Source organism: Miscanthus floridulus, chromosome 17 (genome assembly GCF_019320115.1).
Source record: "Miscanthus floridulus cultivar M001 chromosome 17, ASM1932011v1, whole genome shotgun sequence".
Lineage (NCBI taxonomy): Eukaryota > Viridiplantae > Streptophyta > Magnoliopsida > Poales > Poaceae > Miscanthus > Miscanthus floridulus.
The window spans coordinates 9,862,911-9,881,830 of NC_089596.1; the positions used below are offsets into that span (position 1 = coordinate 9,862,911).

Below are 18,920 nucleotides of genomic sequence, written 5' to 3' on the forward strand. Positions count from 1 at the left end.
TGTTTGCATCTAGAGGCACTTGGTGTTTGTGTTTCGCTGTGGGATTCGCTTGTTACTCTTGGTGGTTGCCACCACCTAGATTACTTGGAGCAGCGAAGATCGTCGAGCGGAGGGTGGTGATTGTCTCCGGCTCCGATCATGGTGATTGTGAGGGGTTCTTGACCTTTCCCCGGTGGAGAGCCAAAATGTACTCTAGTGGATTGCTCGTGGCTTGTGTGATCCTCATCTTGTGTTGGTTGTGCGGCACCCTATTGAGGGTTTGGCGTGTGAAGCCAATTAGCGCGTAAACCTCCAAGTGAGTGAATCGCCACAACGAGGAGTAGCTTGCCGGCAAGCAAGTGAACCTCGGTAAAAAATCATTGTGTTCATCCTTTGATTCCGAGGTGATTGGTCTTCATTGATATTGATTCTTGTGATTGATTGATTCACTCCTCAACATGGCGGTATAACTATCTTGCTTACTCTCTTTACATTACCGCAAACTAGTTGTCAAGCTCTTTAGTGTAGCTAGTTGTGAGAGCTTGTTAGTTTGGTTAGTGTGGCTCTTTAGTTAGCATTTGAGAGCACACTAACTTAGTGTAGCGACATAGCTATTGTGTGGATACATACTATATAAACTAGAATTGTGGTAGGTGGCTTGCAATTTTAGTAGGCTAGCACAACACTTGCTTCGCCTCATAATTGTCTAATCAGTTTGCTAAGTGTTGTTGTAGAAATTTTTATTAGGCTATTCACCCCCCTCTAGCCATTAGGACCTTTCACTAGGAAGGTCATCAAACCTCAGCGGTGATTAAACTGGAGAAAGAGGTGGTAGCCCTGCACGCTCTCTAGCCTCCTGGTTGGCTTCGCAGTTCTCCAATCGGTCTTGATATGCGGTCCTCACTGCATAAGTGCATGTGGTGAAGATGGCCTTGATCCACTTCCCAAATTTCTCCATCTTTTTTTTCTTGCGAGGCCTAGAGCGGGATGACTCAGGCATGTCCTCAAATGATGGAGAGCGTCTCACTGCTCTGCGAGCTCCTACTCCTCAGGTCTTCTCAATCTTGTAGACGATGTGAAGACCATCTTTCTCAAATCTGTAGCCAGTGACCCTCTCAATTATAAACATGAGATAGGGGGCATAGGGTATCCCCTTTCTCCCATCCTCCATGGTGTTTCTTAGCTCATGCCACGTGAAGCGAGGGACTTTAAACCTGTCACCTCTAGGAGCAAATCTAGCAAGCACATTGCTCATATATCCATTAAGATTAGAAGCTGCTCCATCCTTGGGATTGATAGTGTGCCTGATCAAAATTTTTAGAATGTAATAATAGCTCTTCAGGCCACTGACCTTCCCATCTGCTCCTCTCCTGTCAATCCACATATATGCAATGTCGTGGATCTTAGCTCTAGCCTCAACATAAATATAAGTGAAGCCCCGCTCCTCCTCTCCAAAACCAAGGATCCGACTGAAAGTCACAAAATCAACTCTATAATGTCGTCCCTCAGTCATCCAGTGAATCTCATTAGTGTAGATGCTACAGAAGAAAGTGGCATGGAACTAGGCTAGCACTTCCTCATTTCAATTATATCTGAAGCTCATAATATCAGTGAGGCCAAACAACTCACAAGCCTTAATCACCTTATTGAATTCTGGCTCATTCTTTGCCTTCGTCTCCTCCCAATCAACATACTACATCTTGACAACTTTGGATTTCTTGGAGTTGAAGTTAACAGATGCATAGAAGTTGGAATGAAACTCATTCCAAAACTTGTAGCCTATCCCTAAATCCTTTGGCTGCTCATAGGGATTGTTTTCCCATGCTTCTTCCACCATCTTTAGCTTTCTCGCATAATTGAGCATGGAATGAGGGCGTGGGTCAATAGGATGCCTCATAACTACATCCTCAAAATACTCTCTAATGTAGCTCCTATCAAACTCCTCAAGATGAGGTGGAGTATCTAGGCAAGCACCTAGAAGAATGGTGTGGCCAACCCTCTCTAGGTTCTCCTCATCCTAGATCATCTAATCTCTCCTTCTCCTGTCTCTAGCAACATCTCTGTCTTCTGCACTACTGCCGCCCCTATGGTCCTACCATGACCATGATGAGGCATCTGCTTATCTCGAGGCTTGGTCATCTTCCTTTTCCCCCTCTGGTCATCTTCACCTCTGGAGGCCATCTACACAAAAACATAGACCAAAATGAGAAACTGTACAAATGGAGAGTAGAAGTTACCCTATAAAGCAAGTTAAATACTCAAGAAGAGTCAACGTGCAAGCGAGGGAAGCAGCTGATGAGGGACTACCCCTAGATGTGCATCACTACCATACTTGGGAGCGGCACTGCCACACCAGCTGTTTCACCAAGATTGCATTTTGCATCTTCTTATCTGCTGAACTTGCTTCATAATTTAACTCCCAGCCCACTATACAATCTCAGCAAGCATACACATGTCTATGTTATCAATTCATCTAGATATGATTAAGATAAAGCCTAGTAATCATGAATCTTTAGCATTGAGGGATGAGTGAAATAGATAAAGTGAGTCAACCATCGAACCAAGAGCTTAGCACTGCCAGCTTTGCCACAGAGGTGCCGCATTGAGAGTGTGGCACTGCTGCAGCAGTTAATTTGGCTCCAAGGTTGAATCATGATTTCTACTTCAATCAATCCTCAAGGCACCATCCAAACTACTATATACCTTCCAATCAACCATCCAAGATGACTAGAATTGACACATTGCATAGATCGGGAAGGATTAGGGTTTCACCTTTGTTTTCGTGGATTGGGGAGGAAAGGGAGAGAATGGCTCCGTCCATGGTCTTCAGCGGCTGCTGGCGATGATGAGGAAGACTAGCAGCATAGCGTGGCACTACCAAAGGTGGCAGTGGCGCAGGGCGTCAGTGTGGCGGTGGCACAGGGCGCAAGAGGGAGAGAAAGGAGAGAGAGAGAAGCAGCGGCTGCAGTTGAGAATAAGGAGAGAGTTACCCTAGGGCTAGGTGAAATAAGAAGAGTAAATGGGCCCCCACGGTAACTGCTGTCATAGGCTGAATTCTAGTTGAAATTCAAAGTGTGGCACTGCCGCAGTCCACATGCGGCACTGCCACAGTGCGGCACTGTCGTAAGGCAGGTGCGACACAGTCGCACTCTCATGAACAGCAAGATTTAGTTACTAACTAAATACCTCTATATATATAGGATATGGACACATATCTCAAGCACACTATGATCAGCAGCAGATAATCAATACAAACAATGATAATAATGCACTTGTTTCTTATGATAAAACATTTTAAGCACAATATTTATACTTTTACAATTCATTTCTCCTATCCATGCTAGTTCATCAATCAAGGTGTGCTATAGTTCAAACCACATTACAAGAATCAAGAATATTTAGCTCACTACACAAAGCACAAAACCTTGACTCATCAAGAGGCTTAGTGAAGATATCGGCTAGTTGTTTTTCATTGCTCACGTGGTGAATTTTGATATCTTCTTTGGCTTCGTGGTCTCTCAAGAAATGATATCGAATGTCTATGTGCTTAGTTCTTGAGTGGCTTACAGGATTATTGGTGAGCTTTATGGCACTTTCATTGTCACACAAGAGTGAGATTTTAGTGAAGTGACATATCCCAAATCTTGAAGGGTTTGCCTCATCCAAAGTAGTTGAGCACAACATGCACCGGCTGCAACATACTCGGCCTCAATGGTGGAAAGGGCTATACAAATTTGCTTTTTAGAACTCCAAGACACTAGGGACCATCCAAGGAATTGACATGTCCCCGAAGTGCTTTTTTTTCTACTTTGCAACCGGCGTAATCGGAATCCAAATACCCAAGTAGATCAAACCTAGAGCCCTTAGGATACCACAAGCCAAGGTTAGCAGTGTGTACTAAATATCTTAAGATTCTCTTAACGGTCACTAAGTGACACTCTTTCGGGTTAGCTTGAAATCTAGCACACATGCACACACTAAGCATAATATCGGGCCAAGATGCGTATAAATAAAGTAGAGCCGATCATGGAGCGATATACCTTAGTATCCATGACTTTCCCTTCATCATTGAGATCTAGATGTCCATTGGTTGGCATGGGAGTTTTGATAGACTTGGCATTCACCATGTCAAACTTCTTGAGTATATCGTGGGTGTACTTCATTTGGCTAATAAAAGTCCCATCCTTCACTTGCTTGATTTGAAAACCAAAGAAAAACTTTAATTCACCCATCATGGACATCTCAAATCTCTTGGTCATGATCCTACTAAATTCCTCACAAAAAGAATTATTAGTACTATCAAATATTATGTCATCGACATATATTTGGCACACAAATATATCTTTACCAACTTTATGAGTGAAAAGGGTAGGATCAGCTTTGCCTATTTCAAAGCCTTGTTTAAGCAAGAATTCCTTAAGGCATTCATACCATGCTCTTGGTGCTTGCTTAAGCCCATAGAGCGCCTTTTGGAGTTTGTAGACATGGTTGGGAAACTTGTGACCTTCAAAGCCTGGTAGTTGCTCATCATAGACAAGTTCTTGAATAGGGCCATTGAGAAATGCACTCATCACATTCATTTGATATAGCTTGAAGTTGTGATGAGTGGCATAGGCTAGAAGCATTCGAATTGCTTCAAGTCTTGCCACCGATGCATATGTTTCTTCAAAGTCCAAGCCCTCTACTTGAGTGAAACCTTGAGCAACCAACCTTGCCTTATTTCTTGTCACCACTCCATTTTCATCTTGCTTGTTTTGGAAGACCCACTTGGTGCCAATGACATTGGTATTGGGTCATTCCACCAAAGTCCACACTTGGTTTCTGTTGAAGTTGTTGAGCTCTTCTTGCATGGCCATCACCCAATCTGGGTCTCCAAGTGCTTGTTCTACCTTAAGAGGCTCCAAAGAGGAAACAAACGAGTAATATTGACAAAAATTTGCTAAATGTGAACAAGTTGTTACTCCCTTTCGATGACTCCCAAGGATGTTGTCAATGGGATGATCCTGTTGTATGGTTTGCCTTAGCCTTGGATGCTCCATGGCCTCTTGTTCATCTTCTGGATCTTCATCATCTTCTTGCTCAAATATGGGTTGCAGGTTTTGTCCACGAACTGAAGTCGAATCAGCTGCTGCTGACTGTGTAGGTGTGGCACTGCTGCCCTCAAGTGTGGCACTGCCATGCTCTAGAGTTATAGCAGATGCTTGCTATAGTGTAGCATCAGGTATGTCAGTGGAAATAGGTGCAGCAGCAACTTGAGGAACCTCCACTTCAGTGACTTCTTCTTCTTGTGGTCTAATATCACTAATAGCCAATTTCTTGATTGCTTCACATGGTGGATCCTCTTTTCCTATAACACTTGAATCAACTTGCTCCACTTGAGAGCTATTAGATTCATCAAATGTCACATCTACCGCAATCTCAACTCTCCCAGAGGTTTTGTTGAAGACACGATAGGCATGCTCATTTGATCCATAACTAAGAAGAAAACCTTCATCAACTTTAGGTGCAAATTTAGAGGTTTTGGGTTTCTTGTTAAGTATGAAACACTTGCACCCAAACACTCTAATGGAAGACACCTTAGGCTTGTTACTGGTTAGAAGCTCATATGAAGTTTTCTTCAACTTCTTATGTAGGTAGAGGCGGTTGATGGCATGGCAAGCGGTGTTGATGGCGTCACACCAAAAGATGTCCGGCGTCTTGTACTCATCTAGCATTGTTTTTGCCATGTCAATGAGTGTACGGTTCTTCCTCTCTACTACACCATTTTGTTGAGGGGTGTATGGAGTTGAAAACTCATGCTTGATGCCATCTTCATCAAGAAACTCCTCAACTAGAGTATTCTTAAATTCGGTCCCATTGTCGCTTCTCACTTTTTTGATGGGAAGACCGAACTCCTTTTGAGCTCTTCTAACAAATATCTTCTCCTTCTCTTGAACTTGGCACTTGTCATGCAAGAAAAATACCCAAGTGAAATGGGAATAGTCATCAACAATAACAAGACCATATTTGTTACCCCCGATACTTAGGTAGGCAACCGGTCCAAAGAGATCCATATGTATTAGCTCCAATGGTTGCTTGGTGGTCATGATGCTCTTTGGTGGGTGAGGTGCTCCAACTTGCTTTTCGGCTTGACAAGCTCTACAAATCCTATCTTTCTCAAAGTAAACATTTGTTAGTCCAAGGATGTGTTCATCTTTTAGAAGTTTGGCCAAGTTCCACATCCCAACATGGGCTAGTCGGCGATGCCAAAGCCAACCCATGCTAGATTTTGCCACTAAACAAGTCTCAAGCTTAACTTTACTTTTGTTGAAATCAACTAAGCAAAGCTTGTTCTTTAATTGACCCATAAAGACAATAGAGGAATCCTCCCTTCTAAAGACTTCCACACCCTTATTGAAAAAGACAATTGTAGCCCATCTCACACAATTGAGAAACGGACAAAAAATTATAACTCAACGAATCAACATGTAATACATTTGTAATTGAATGCTCAAGGGTTATAGCAACTTTACCGAGACTAATCACATCACCCTATGAATTGTCTACAAAAACAATATTTTTATTTGAGTGCATCATTGGGGAATATGATGAGAACATACTCCTTTCTCCGGTTATATGATTTGTACATTCACTATCAAGCACCCAACTTGATCCACCCGAGAGAGTATGCCTACAAAACAAGTTTAATTGCTAGATTTATGTCCCCAATTTGACTTGAGGCCTTGCATGTTAGTCACAAGAATCTTAGAAACCCAAATAGAAGTATTCCTATATATGTTTGTTTCCTTTCCAACAATATTTTGCAACCACTTTCCCACTGCTATTGTTCCTCAAAACAAAGCATGATGTCAAGCTTTGTCGAGGTGCATAAGTCTTCGGTTGATAGGCATACTTATTCTTGGTGGCCCACACTGATTCCTTATGCTTCTGGAAAACCTAGTTTCTCCTATACATCTTCTTAGTGGGCTTAGTTTGATCAGGAGCAAAATTGGTAGCCTTCCCATTTTTGCCGGGGCATGGCATTGCCGCCTTTCAACTGTGGCACTACCGCTGTGCGGCACTGCAGCTCTGGGACGCTGCACTACCATGGTCTGTGCAGGCTGATCCATACCAATTTTGCCCTTTCTCTCAAAACTACACACACTCATAGCCATTCACTATCCTTCTTTCCATTTGTCTTGGCTCCTTTTGTGTGTTGACCGAGCCCATGCTTGATTGAGGAATGTCTTCCTTGCTTGAATTATGAGCACTTTTGATTCATCAACCTTCCTTGTCATTGGATTAGGGTCACACTTATCCACCCTTTTTCAATGACTTTCATTGAGCCTAGAAATCTCCTTTCTCATAGCTTCCATGTTTGCAAGGTTAGTGAATAAGGGATTCAAATCAAGATTAAACATTTTCTACAACTTGTCTAGTAGAGGGAGTAGAGGATTCCTTTGCCTAGTGAGATTAAGTTGCTATCTCAAAGAATGCTATATTGCATCTCAGTTCTTTGTGCTTTTCATCTAAGTCACAATACTTTTTTCTGAGAGCTTTATTTGCTTTCTTTGTGATAGCATGGTCCTCTTGCTCTTTGGCCAAGGCCTCGCGCAAGGATTCCACCCTCACTTCTCTCTAATGCAAGAGCTTTTTTGCTAGCAATATAGAGATCCTCTTGTTGAATAAGAGTCTCTTCTCTAGATTCTAACTTGGCTTGGACACTATTTAAATCCTCAATTAGCTTAGTGATGAATAATTTAGTCTTTCCATCTAAATTTTTAGTTATTATGTTTATTTCTTCATCACTGGATTCATCATCACTAGAGCTATCACTAATATCACTACTAGAGATATCACTAGGAGGTGGAGGAGATTTGGCCTTTGATTTGGAGTTTTATCTTCTCACACTTTGCTATAAGACAAATGTGAGGGGAGTAGTAGTCATCATCGGACATGTTGTTGAAGAGACTTGGTGTAGGGGATGACTTGTGAATAGCAATGGTTGCAACCTTCTCATCCTCTTCGCTTGTGCTCTTTTTAATTGAGTCCCGTTCATGCCCAATGTGAGCCTCTCCCATGTTTTTCTTGCTCTTCCTACGTTCGGCCTTGTCCTCTTTCTTGTCCTTCTTGTATTTGTTGTCCTTGATCTCATATGGACACTTGGCAATGAAGTGATCGATGCTTCCACAATTGTAGCATGTCCTCTTTTTCGTTGTTTGGAAATCTTCTCTTCACTACCTTGTAGCCTTGCTTCTTTAGCCCCTTGTGAAACCTCCTCATAAAGCGAGCAACATCATCAATCTTCTCATATTGATCGTCATCATTTCACTTTCACTTGAAGATGATGTGGTATCTACTCTTTCTTGAACTTGCTTGCTTGCTTTGAGCTTGCTAGTTGAAGCTTGTTGGGTTGATCTTGGATTGCTTGTAGAGCCTTATTTGCTTGATCTATTGGCCTTGAGAGCTACATCTTTGATCTTGATGCCCTCTAGCTTGCTTGCAATTCTCCAAGTTTCTTCCTCTCGTTTGCTTCTTCTCTTTGTATATCAAAGGTCAAGATCCTCCCAAGTACATCATTTGGTGTGAAGTACTCAAACTTCTTCTTGTCTCTAATTAGAGTGACTATGGTCTCATTTCTAGGTGAATAAGCTTCCAACATAATCTTGACAACTTTGTAATCATCTAGCTCATCACAACCATAGTCTCTAATCTTGCCCACCATTATCATCAACCTATCAAACATCACTCATGTCCCCTCTCCATCCAAGATTACAAACCGGTTGAGCTTGACATCAACAAGTCAATTCTTCCCTTTCTCATTTGTCAACCCCTTCATGTGCTAGGTGCAAAGTATCACATATTTGCTTGGCAACATCAACTCCAATCACTCTATTGTACTCATCACCATCCAAGGCACTAAGCAACACACTTGTGGCTTGACCATTGAGGTAAATGATTCTCATCTCTTCTAGTATTGGGTTCCTTGGGATCAACCTGTGGCTCAAATCTATTGCAAACAATCTCCCAATGCTGGGGTGAAGACCTATAAGATAGGCTCTCATCAGTGCTTCCACTTGGCAAAGTTAGTCCATTGAAATGAGGTAACTTGCCCACAGGTACATTGATGAAAGACCTCCGATCATGGTTAGTCATAGGAATAGAAGAATAGTTAAAGGATACGGCGACATATTTGTTGTTGTCGCCCTTTGTCGGTGTGAGACCTATGGGATACCGCATAAGGAAGGGAGAAGATCTAGTCTAACTAGGATTCCTCCCATATAATCTTAGTAGTAGTATTATTCTGTAATCCTACTAGGATTCTCTCATTGTAAACCGACTAGATCCTGACATCCTGACTATATAAAGGAAGGCAGGGTTCCTAGAGATGGGGACTTTTAGATAACACAACACAACACTTTACAATCAATCCAACGCAAAGGCTAACGCCGACTAGACGTAGGGCAATTACTCGATCAAAGATCAAGGGTCCGAATCAGGATAAATTGACTGTCTCTTGCGTTAACCATCGAGTTCTGCATACGTCTGAAGCCCAAACATACTGCCCTAGGTATCCCCATGGCAGGCTATTGGTGGTCAAACATCGACAGCTGGCATGCTAGGGTAGGGGCTTTTCGGTGAATTTGCACCCGAGAGCTCGATGGACCTTGTCAACATGTCTTCTTGATGGGATCAACCTTTATCTTCGGTTCATGGATCTGCGAGGCAGGCGACGATGGTAAGCTCCAAGGCCGTCTCCTCGAAAATTCGGATCACCATGAAGACCATTCTACTTCGGCGACAACGACAGATTAGCTTGTCGGAAGATTCGCGCAGCTCGTGATTTCCAATCCAACTCAGATTTCGTGGACTTCACGCATCTGATTTAAACTCGGGTTCTGCTTCCGAGGCGGAGTCTTATCCGAGTTCTTTCGGAAAACTGAGTTATTTTCCAATAAGGCTCCGGAACATGACATCAACCTATCAAGAATACAACTCAAAGTACACTCAGAGTACTCTAAAGAAGATGGGTCCTTTTCCGTTCGATCTCCGCAACATGACAACGTCTTATCAGGCACAGCTCAAAAGGTCTCTTAATCCGGTGCTTAGAATGCAACTGAAAGGAGCCCAGGAAGGTCTCGTGTTAATTATAACATCTCAAGACTGCATCATCCACTGGCCAGGTTTCATTCCTAAGGATTGCGGCACCCAACTAGTCGACAAAACAACAACAGCTCTACCCTACCAAGAAGGAGACTCGATCTGCAACCCTGAATCCTCTACTAAAGTTATCAACAACTCTGACAGTACGGAAACCAACGCTGATGACAGAACAACTCACGCTCAAGAAGTATTCATGATTCGCCATCCTCGATCACCATTGGTCCCCCCCAGAAGCGTCCAACATTAGGTCTTCAGATGAATCCAAATCCAACATATCACCATTTACCTAGGGGCACGATGGTGAGACCGAGAGTCAAAGGCAAGCTAGAGAGAGAAAGAACAAATTGAAACAAGGACATCAATGCCGTGCTAAGTAGCGTAAGGAAGCTTAGGATCAAATATGAGTCAGACCTAGCCGAGTACAATAGAAGAAAATCAGAGCGAGAGGTCAAAGAAGGATGAGCAGCGAATACACCCTACGATAAGATCTGAGAAGCACTAGAAGAACTTAGGGTGACTTCACATCCCAATGAAAAACAAGAATAGCTTCGAGACTTCCTCTGATCAACAGTCCTAAGGACGCACGATGAAAGGGCCCGCTCAAGACTACCTGATAGGTCAACATCTCATGAGCAGGAAGATTAAAATCAAAGGAAGTCTGCTTTCGAGAGACTTAGGACCAAGTGGAAGTCACAACAGAGAAAGTAGAAGAAATCATAGTCAAAACGACCGAGTCGAACAACCAAGAAAGGCCAGAAGCAAAGCACCTACTCGGACAGCCACGCAAAACTACTCTCACCAAGACAACAGTTGGCAAGAAGGGGGCGCTGAATCAGAATACACAGAAGCCAGAACGCACGATAGATTTCCCTGTTTTGTAAACAAACTTGCTTCAATACAACTGCCTCACAAGTTCAAGCCATCCAACCACTCCAAGTATGATGGCAAGACCGAACCAAGGCAGTGGCTTAGGATTTACTCGCAATCGATTGAATTGGCCGGAGGAGACAATGACATCAAGACCTTGTTCTTTCCCATGGCCCTAGAAACCATGCCCCTTCAATGGTTTGACAAATTGAATCTAGGATCAATTAGAAATTGGGAGGACTTGCAAAGAGCTTTCTATGAAAATTTCATGGGTATCATTACACACCCAATCATCCATGCAGAGTTAAAAGGACTCAAGCATAAAGGAGGTGAAAGTCTCAAAAATTACTATTGACGATTTGGCGAACTACGAGCTCAAGTACATGACATCACCTAATGAGAAGTAATCGAAGCTTTCTCTCACGGAATCATGGCTAGGTGGCAATTTCAAGACTTCTACAAAGAAAACCCAAGAAATAATGAAGAATTCAGACGAACAGTGGAAAAGATGATTACCGTCGAGGAAAAGACATGAGAAAGATTCCCGGACAGAAACAACTGAGATAACTCGGACAAGCAAAATCATCGAAACAACAGACATCAGGAAAGAAAACGTGGACCAGACAACACCATAGCAGTGACTGACAAATCAAGGAAGTTTTCTAAGCCTAGAAGGTATGACAACATTGAAAACATGCATTGCATCTTGCACCCCAAAGGAAATCACACCATCGGAGATTGCTACACCTTCAAACATCGATACACAAGGAAAGATAGTAATGAGAATACCAAAGAAGACAATCAGAAAAAGAAGAAGACAACCACAAATACAAGGGATTCCAAAAATCCAGGGGACAGTAGCAGTAATCTTTGCCGGGGTTCTAGATTCCAGAAGCAAACATCAAGAAAAGCTAGCATTATGAACCATCATGGCAGCAGAACCGGCTACACCAAGATATCTCAATTGGTCATAGTATCCAATCCAATTTTCAAGAGAAGACCAATGGACTAGCGTAGGAAACGCAGTCCATTACCCACTGGTTCTAGATCCAACTATTGCTGGTATGACTGTTACGAAAGTACTAATTAACGGGGGAGCCAGACTCAACATCATTTTTTCAAAAACTCTAAGGAAGATGGGACTACAACTCGCCGGGATGATTACACCAACAAGCATGCCTTTTTATGGCATAGTACCCGGCAAGGCAGCAATGCCACTTGGACAAATCACTCTATCGGTTACTTTTGGGACTCCCTCGAAGTACCGTACAAAGTTCATCAAGTTTGAAGTTGCGGACTTCGATTCATCATATTACGCAATCCTCGGGCACCCAGCACTAGCAAAATTCATGGCGATACCGCATTATTCGTACCTGTTGCTTAAGATGCCAGGGCCTAACGGTGTCCTTTCTCTTCGGAGTGATTTGAAGCGCGCTTTTGACTGCGATGTCCAGGCAATCCAAATTGCAGCAAAAGCACAGGCCACCGATGGAAGAAAAGAAATAGCCACTGTCACAGCAGAAATAAGCCCAGAAGAGCTAGTGATACCGGCTAAAAAACCTAGCATCCTAGCACCACCAAAAGAAGCCGACGTCAAGCAAATCGACCTGGGCACCGGTGATCCCTCCAAAACGGCAACCATCAGTGCTCACCTCTTAGTAAAATAGGAACTCATGCTCACCAACTTTATTCGAGACAACAAAGATATCTTTGCTTGGAAGTCAGCCGACATGCCAGGGGTCCCAAGAGAGTTGGCTGAGCACAGAATTGATATCAATGAAGGCTCCAAGCCTGTGAAGCAATGACTATGATGATTCTCACCCAACAAGAAGGCAGCAATTAAAAAAGAAATCACAAAACTAATGGCAGCCGGATTCATCAGAGAAATCCTCCATCCAGATTGGCTAGCAAACCCAGTTCTAGTATAGAAAAAGAATACGGATGAGTGGCGCATGTGTGTCGACTACATAGATCTCAACAAACACTGCCCAAAAGATCTGTTCGGGCTACCATGCATTGATTAGATAGTTGATTCAACAGCAGGATCTGCCCTATTATCTTTCCTTGATTGCTATTTAGGATATCACCAGATCGCATTAAAGGAACAAGACCAGAGCAAGACATCTTTTATCACTTCATTCGGTGCCTACTGCTACAAAACCATGTCATTTGGACTAAAGAATGCTGGTTCCACTTACCAAAGAGCTATCCAAACGTGCCTTGGTGATCAGATCAGCGAAAACATAGAGGCATACATGGATAGCATAGTAGTAAAGACAAAGAACCCGGATACACTAATTAAAGACTTAAAGCAAACCTTCAAAAACCTGAAAAGATGGAGGTGGAAATTGAACCCAAACAAGTGTGTATTTGGAGTTTCTTCAGGACAACTACTCGGATTCTTGGTCAGTCATCGCGGAATTAAAGCAAGCGCCAAACAAATTCGAGCCATAATAGAGATGGGCCCTCCTCGAAGTGTCAAAGATGTGCAGAAACTAATAGGCTGCATGGCGGCCCTCAATTGTTTCATATCAAGACTGGGCGAAAAAGGATTACCTTTCTTTATATTGCTAAAGAAGAGTGGACAGAAGAAGCCAATGAAGCTTTCAAGAAGCTCAAGGCATACCTCATCTCCTCACCCATTCTCACACCTCCGAAGAAATACAAAGACATGATGTTGTACATTGCGGCAACTTCTACTATGATCAGCACATCGATTGTCGTAGAAAGAGAAGAAGGGCATGTATATAAAGTACAATGCCCTATATATTACATCAGCAAAGTACTGTCAGAATAAAAAATCCGGTACCCGCATGTGCAAAAATTACTCTACGCCCTCCTGATCACTTCACGCAAGCTTCGCCACTATTTTGAAGGCCACAAGATTACCGTGGTGATAGATTTCCCACTCGGAGACATCCTGCACAATAGAGACGCAATAGGGCGCATATCTAAGTGGGCAGTTGAACTTGGTGCTCTCAATATCGATTTCACCCCATGGAAGGCAATTAAGTCTCAAGCCCTAGCCGATTTTGTTGCTGAGTGGACATAAATTCAACAACCTATGTCAAGTACCATCCTTGATCATTGGAAGATGTACTTTGATGGATCACTCAAGCTAGGCAGAGCCGGTGTAGGCGTCCTCCTCATTTCTCCAGATGGAAAACAACTCAAGTACGTCCTTCAGATATTATGGCAAGCTACAAACAATGAAGCAGAATACGAAGCCCTCATCCATGAGCTACGAGTGGCAATTACCCTTGGAATCAAGCATTTACTCATATACGGTGATTCAACAGTAGTCATCAATCAAGTCAACAAAGATTAGGACTGCACCAAAGAAAACATGGGCGCCTACTGTGCTGAAATACGAAAGCTCGAAAAACATTTTCAAGGATTAGAAATTCTACACGTCCTACGTGATTCTAATGTCGCGGCAGATGTCCTTGCTAAGCTTGGATAAGATAGGGTGAAGGTCCCACCCAGTGTATTCATAGAGGAGTTATCAGCTCCCTCTATCAAACAACCCAGTGAGATAACCCCTGAAATCTTAGCTAAAGGTACCAAGATCTTGGTAATCACCACCTCATGGACCTCGGTTTTTATTGATTACATCAAAGAGAATAAGTTGCCAGCAGAAAAAGAGAAAGCTACCCGAGTTGTTCGCAGAAGTAAGAACTACGTCCAAGTGGGAAACAAACTCTACAGAAGAGCCATATCATCAGGAGTACTCCTAAAATGTGTCTCATTTGAAGAGGGCAAAGAGATCCTAGAAGAAATACACTCAGGTTGCTGTGGAAATCACGCCGCTTCAAGAACACTAGTTGGCAAAGCATTCCGCACCGGTTTCTACTGGCCAACTGCTTTGAAAGACACAGAAAAACTTGTTAGAAGATGCAAAGGTTGTCAAATGTTCACAAGACAAGCTCATGTGCTAGCTCACAATCTCATCTACATCCCACCCGCTTGGCCTTTCTCCTGCTGGGGGCTGGATCAGGTAGGACCTCTCAAGAAAGCAAAAGGCGGTTTGAGTACATCTTCATATCAATTGACAAGTTCACCAAGTGGATTGAATACAAACCACTTGCAAAATACAGCGCAGCCAAAGCAGTCGAGTTCATCCAAGACATTATGCACCGCTTTGGCATGCCCAATCGAATCATCATAGATTTGGGTTCTCCCTTCACAGCCGCAGAATTCCAAAGTTGGGCATAGGACTATGACTTCAGAATAGATTATGCATCAGTTGCACATCCAGAGGCCAACGGATAGGTAGAAAGGGCTAATGGACTCATGCTAGCCGGATTAAAATCAAGATTGTATGAAGAACTAGTGGACTATAGATCAAAATGGATTGAAGAATTACCCAAGGTCGTATGGGGGCTACGGACTCAAATAAGCAGAGCCACCGAATACTCACCTTTCTTCCTGGTTTATGGATCAGAAGCCGTACTACCTGCCGACTTGATCTGGATGTCACCAAGGATAGAACAATATGACGAAGGAGAAGCAGAACACACTCGAAGATTAGAGCTCGACTGTACAGAAGAAGTTAGAGTAAACGCTACCCTTCAATTAGCAAGATACCTCCAAGGATTAAGGCGCCACTACAACAAGAATACCCAGTCTTGATCATTATAAGTCGGAGACCTAGTACTAAGAAGAATACAAAAAACTGACGGATGCCATAAACTACTCAGTCCATGGGAAGGTCCTTTTATCATCAAAAAAGTCACCGGACCAGGCACATACAAGTTGATAACTGAAGATGGAAAAGAAGTCAACAATACATGGCACATCAGCCAGCTAAGAAGATTCTACGCATAAAAACAACTCAAGGGAAAATACATACACAAGCCACAAGAGATCAATGTTCATAATCAATAAAGATGGTGCTCATCAACAACATATGTACTATTATGACTTATTAATGTTCATGATCAATAAAGATGGTTCTTTCCTGACAACATATGTCTTATTATGGCTATCCCCAAGTTGTTTTCAATGAGCATACCGACCAACAGCAAAAGAGCTAAAAAGATGCTTGAGCCCGTCGATGAGGGTAGCTAATAAGCTAACACCCAAACCAAAAAGCAAAATGGCTAAAAGACACCTGAGCATACCGGCCGAGAGCAAAAGAGCTAAAAAGATGCTTGAGCCCACCGATGAGGGTAGCTAATAAGCTAACACCCAAACCAAAAATTAAAATGGTTGAAAAGACGTCTGAGCATACAGGCCGAGAGCAAAAGAACTGAAAAGATGCTTGAGCCCGCCGATGAGGGTAGCTAATAAGCTAACACCCGAACCAAAAAGCAAAATTGCTGAAAAGATGCCTGAGCATACCGGTCGAGAGCAAAAGAGATGAAAAGATGCTTGAGCCCGCCGATGAGGGTAGCTAATAAGCTAACACCTGAACCAAAAAGCAAAATAGCTGAAAAGACGCCTGAGCATACTGGCCAAGAGCAAAAGAGCTGAAAAGATGCTTGAGCCCGCCGATGAGGGTAGCTAATAAGCTAACACCCGAACAAAAAAGCAAAATGGCTGAAAAGACGCCTGAGCATACCGACCGAGAGCAAAAGAGCTGAAAAGATGCTTGAGCCCGCTGATGAGGGTAGCTAATAAGCTAACACCCGAACAAAAAAGCAAAATGGCTAAAAATACGCCTGAGCATACCGGCCGAGAGCAAAAGAGCTGAAAAGATGCTTGAGCCCGCCGATGAGGGTAGCTAATAAGCTAACACCCGAACCAAAAAGCAAAACAATTGAAACTAAGCCTGAGCATATATCAGAGCAATTTCAAGACAAGCCCCTAGCTCCTTGTCCCAAATAGCAAGAGGCTCGGGGGCTACACTCAGAAGATCCCAATCAGCACTACACAGTTTCACTCAGGAAAGCACTCAGACGATGCTTGTACCTACTCGGCAGGACCTAAAGGAACAAGACGAGGCTTCTAGAGCTCTACCATGAAGTGCTTGAGGGCTTGACGATCCTAGGATGTTTTTGCAACCAAGGAAAGAACCAGACACCGACCATATCTTGAGTTAAGCCGTAAAGAAGAAGCTGAAGATACTCGAGATCTCAGCTGAAGATACTCGAGATCTCCTAAGTCTTTCTAGTACTAACAAGAACACAAAGTTTGTCAAGACAACAATCTATACTGAGTTGTTTACAAGGAACAAATGAAAGCTAGAAAAAGCACAACGATCTATACCGAGTTGTTTATAAGTCATAGACGAAAGCTAGACAAGCACTCAACAAATCAAGGAAGTCTGTCAAGACATCAATCTACATATATCGAGTTGTTTACAAGGTACAAACGAAAGCTAGAAAAGCACTCGGTAGAACAAGAAAGTTTGTCAAGACAATGATTTACCTAAACCAGGTTGTTTACAAGACAAAGAAATACAGACAAAGAAGACATCAACAAAAAATAAAAAATCTCCATTCAATCTTCAAGTATAGTGTTCTATTATAGAAGCTAGAATACAAAGGTCAATTACATCAAGCATTGTCATCAGGAGAAGAAATATCAATGTTAAGATTATCTACAATCTTCCTGGCTAAATCGTCGACCTCAGGCTCCAACTTCTCAACAGCATCCAGATACTCTTGACTCTCGGCTTCATCGGCAACCTTGGACAAAGGAAACTTCGGAGAAAGAACCCAGACCTAGGCAAGAACATTTCTGGTACACAGATGGGCACACCTCTTCACGAACTCCTAGAAACGGGTTGGCACTTGGGGAATAAACTAAGCCCAAGAATGACCATCATCTGCTGGAGTCCGGAGAAGGTCGGCTACTGACCGAAAAGACTTCCACAAAGCATTCCAGTTCTCAGTAGCCATTGCCAACTTGCCAGACAAGTCTTCAATGGTTTTTTTGGGCCTGCACAAGATCCCTATTAGCTCCATGCCTAATCAACTTAGCAAGCGTGAGTTCTTCTTTAGCTCGAGTAATTACCTCCTCAGCCTTATTATGGTTAGTACGAACAAGTGTCTTCATCTCCTCGATACCCTCTGAGAGCTTCTGCTTTTCAACTCGGAGAGCTAGACCAGGCAACAAAAGATAATCAGCAGAAAGGCAAATTTGAATACAAAAGGAAACGAAAAAGAACTCGCAATACCATGGCACTCTTTCTTCATGGCCTCCATATTTTTCAAGGCCTCCTAGGCAGTTGCATCCCTCAGCTTTTCTACCTCAACTACCCAGGCATAGAGAGCCTTCTCCTCCTTCTAATGCGTCTAACGCTCGGTCTCCAACTCGGCCCAATAGAGGTCAAGCTCTGCCTTCAGGGTACTCACCTCAGAAGACAACTTTTTCTCATTTTCAGATGAGAAAAAGAAATGGTATGATCATGAGAAAAAGACTGAGCAAAAAGAGAGAGAAAAATAAGACATAAGGACAGAAGAAAAATGAACATCCAAAGAAAGAACTTCAGAAAACTTACCTGGAGCTTTTCCTCAAAAGAAGTCATAAGGGTCGACAAGCTTCCCCAGGTGGTGGTTAGCTCTGACAATCGATGAGTGGCATCAAATTGCTGCAACACGTCATCAGCCAAAGACGGACCACCAGAAGCAACAAGAGGAGAGGGAGAAGCCGGCCAATGCAAAGAAGGCACGACTAGGGCAATCTCCTGGGAAGCCATGGCCAACCCCTCAGATGAATCCACCGCCATGGCCACGGTCACCTTAGGAGTCAGCAAATCAGCTGTTGCGTACTCTGTCCCCCTCACAGCCACCCTCGACGACCATGTGTTCTGAGTCCTAAGACTCAGTACACAAGGGCACACCAGAGGTCTGACAAGAAGTCGACTGAGGGTTCAGGGAAGACGAAGGCCTGAAAGTTGACAAGGAAACTCGCCAATAAGAATAAGAAAAAAAAGGAGAATAGAAGCAAAAAAATAAAACCAGAATTCACTCACTTAGCTATCT

At 43.0% G+C, this 18,920-nt stretch overlaps 1 protein-coding gene across 1 annotated transcript in view; it reads right to left on the reverse strand.

Annotated features, from left to right (window-relative positions):
* LOC136515190 (uncharacterized) overlaps nucleotides 1-18,664 on the reverse strand; it is a 46,432-nt gene extending 27,768 nt beyond the window's left edge. Inside the window, exon 1 of the mRNA XM_066508858.1 lies at nucleotides 18,437-18,664. Within this exon, the coding sequence (XP_066364955.1) occupies nucleotides 18,437-18,664 (228 nt within the window). The remainder of the gene's footprint in view (nucleotides 1-18,436) is intronic.
* Between the last annotated feature and the right edge of the window lie 256 nt (nucleotides 18,665-18,920).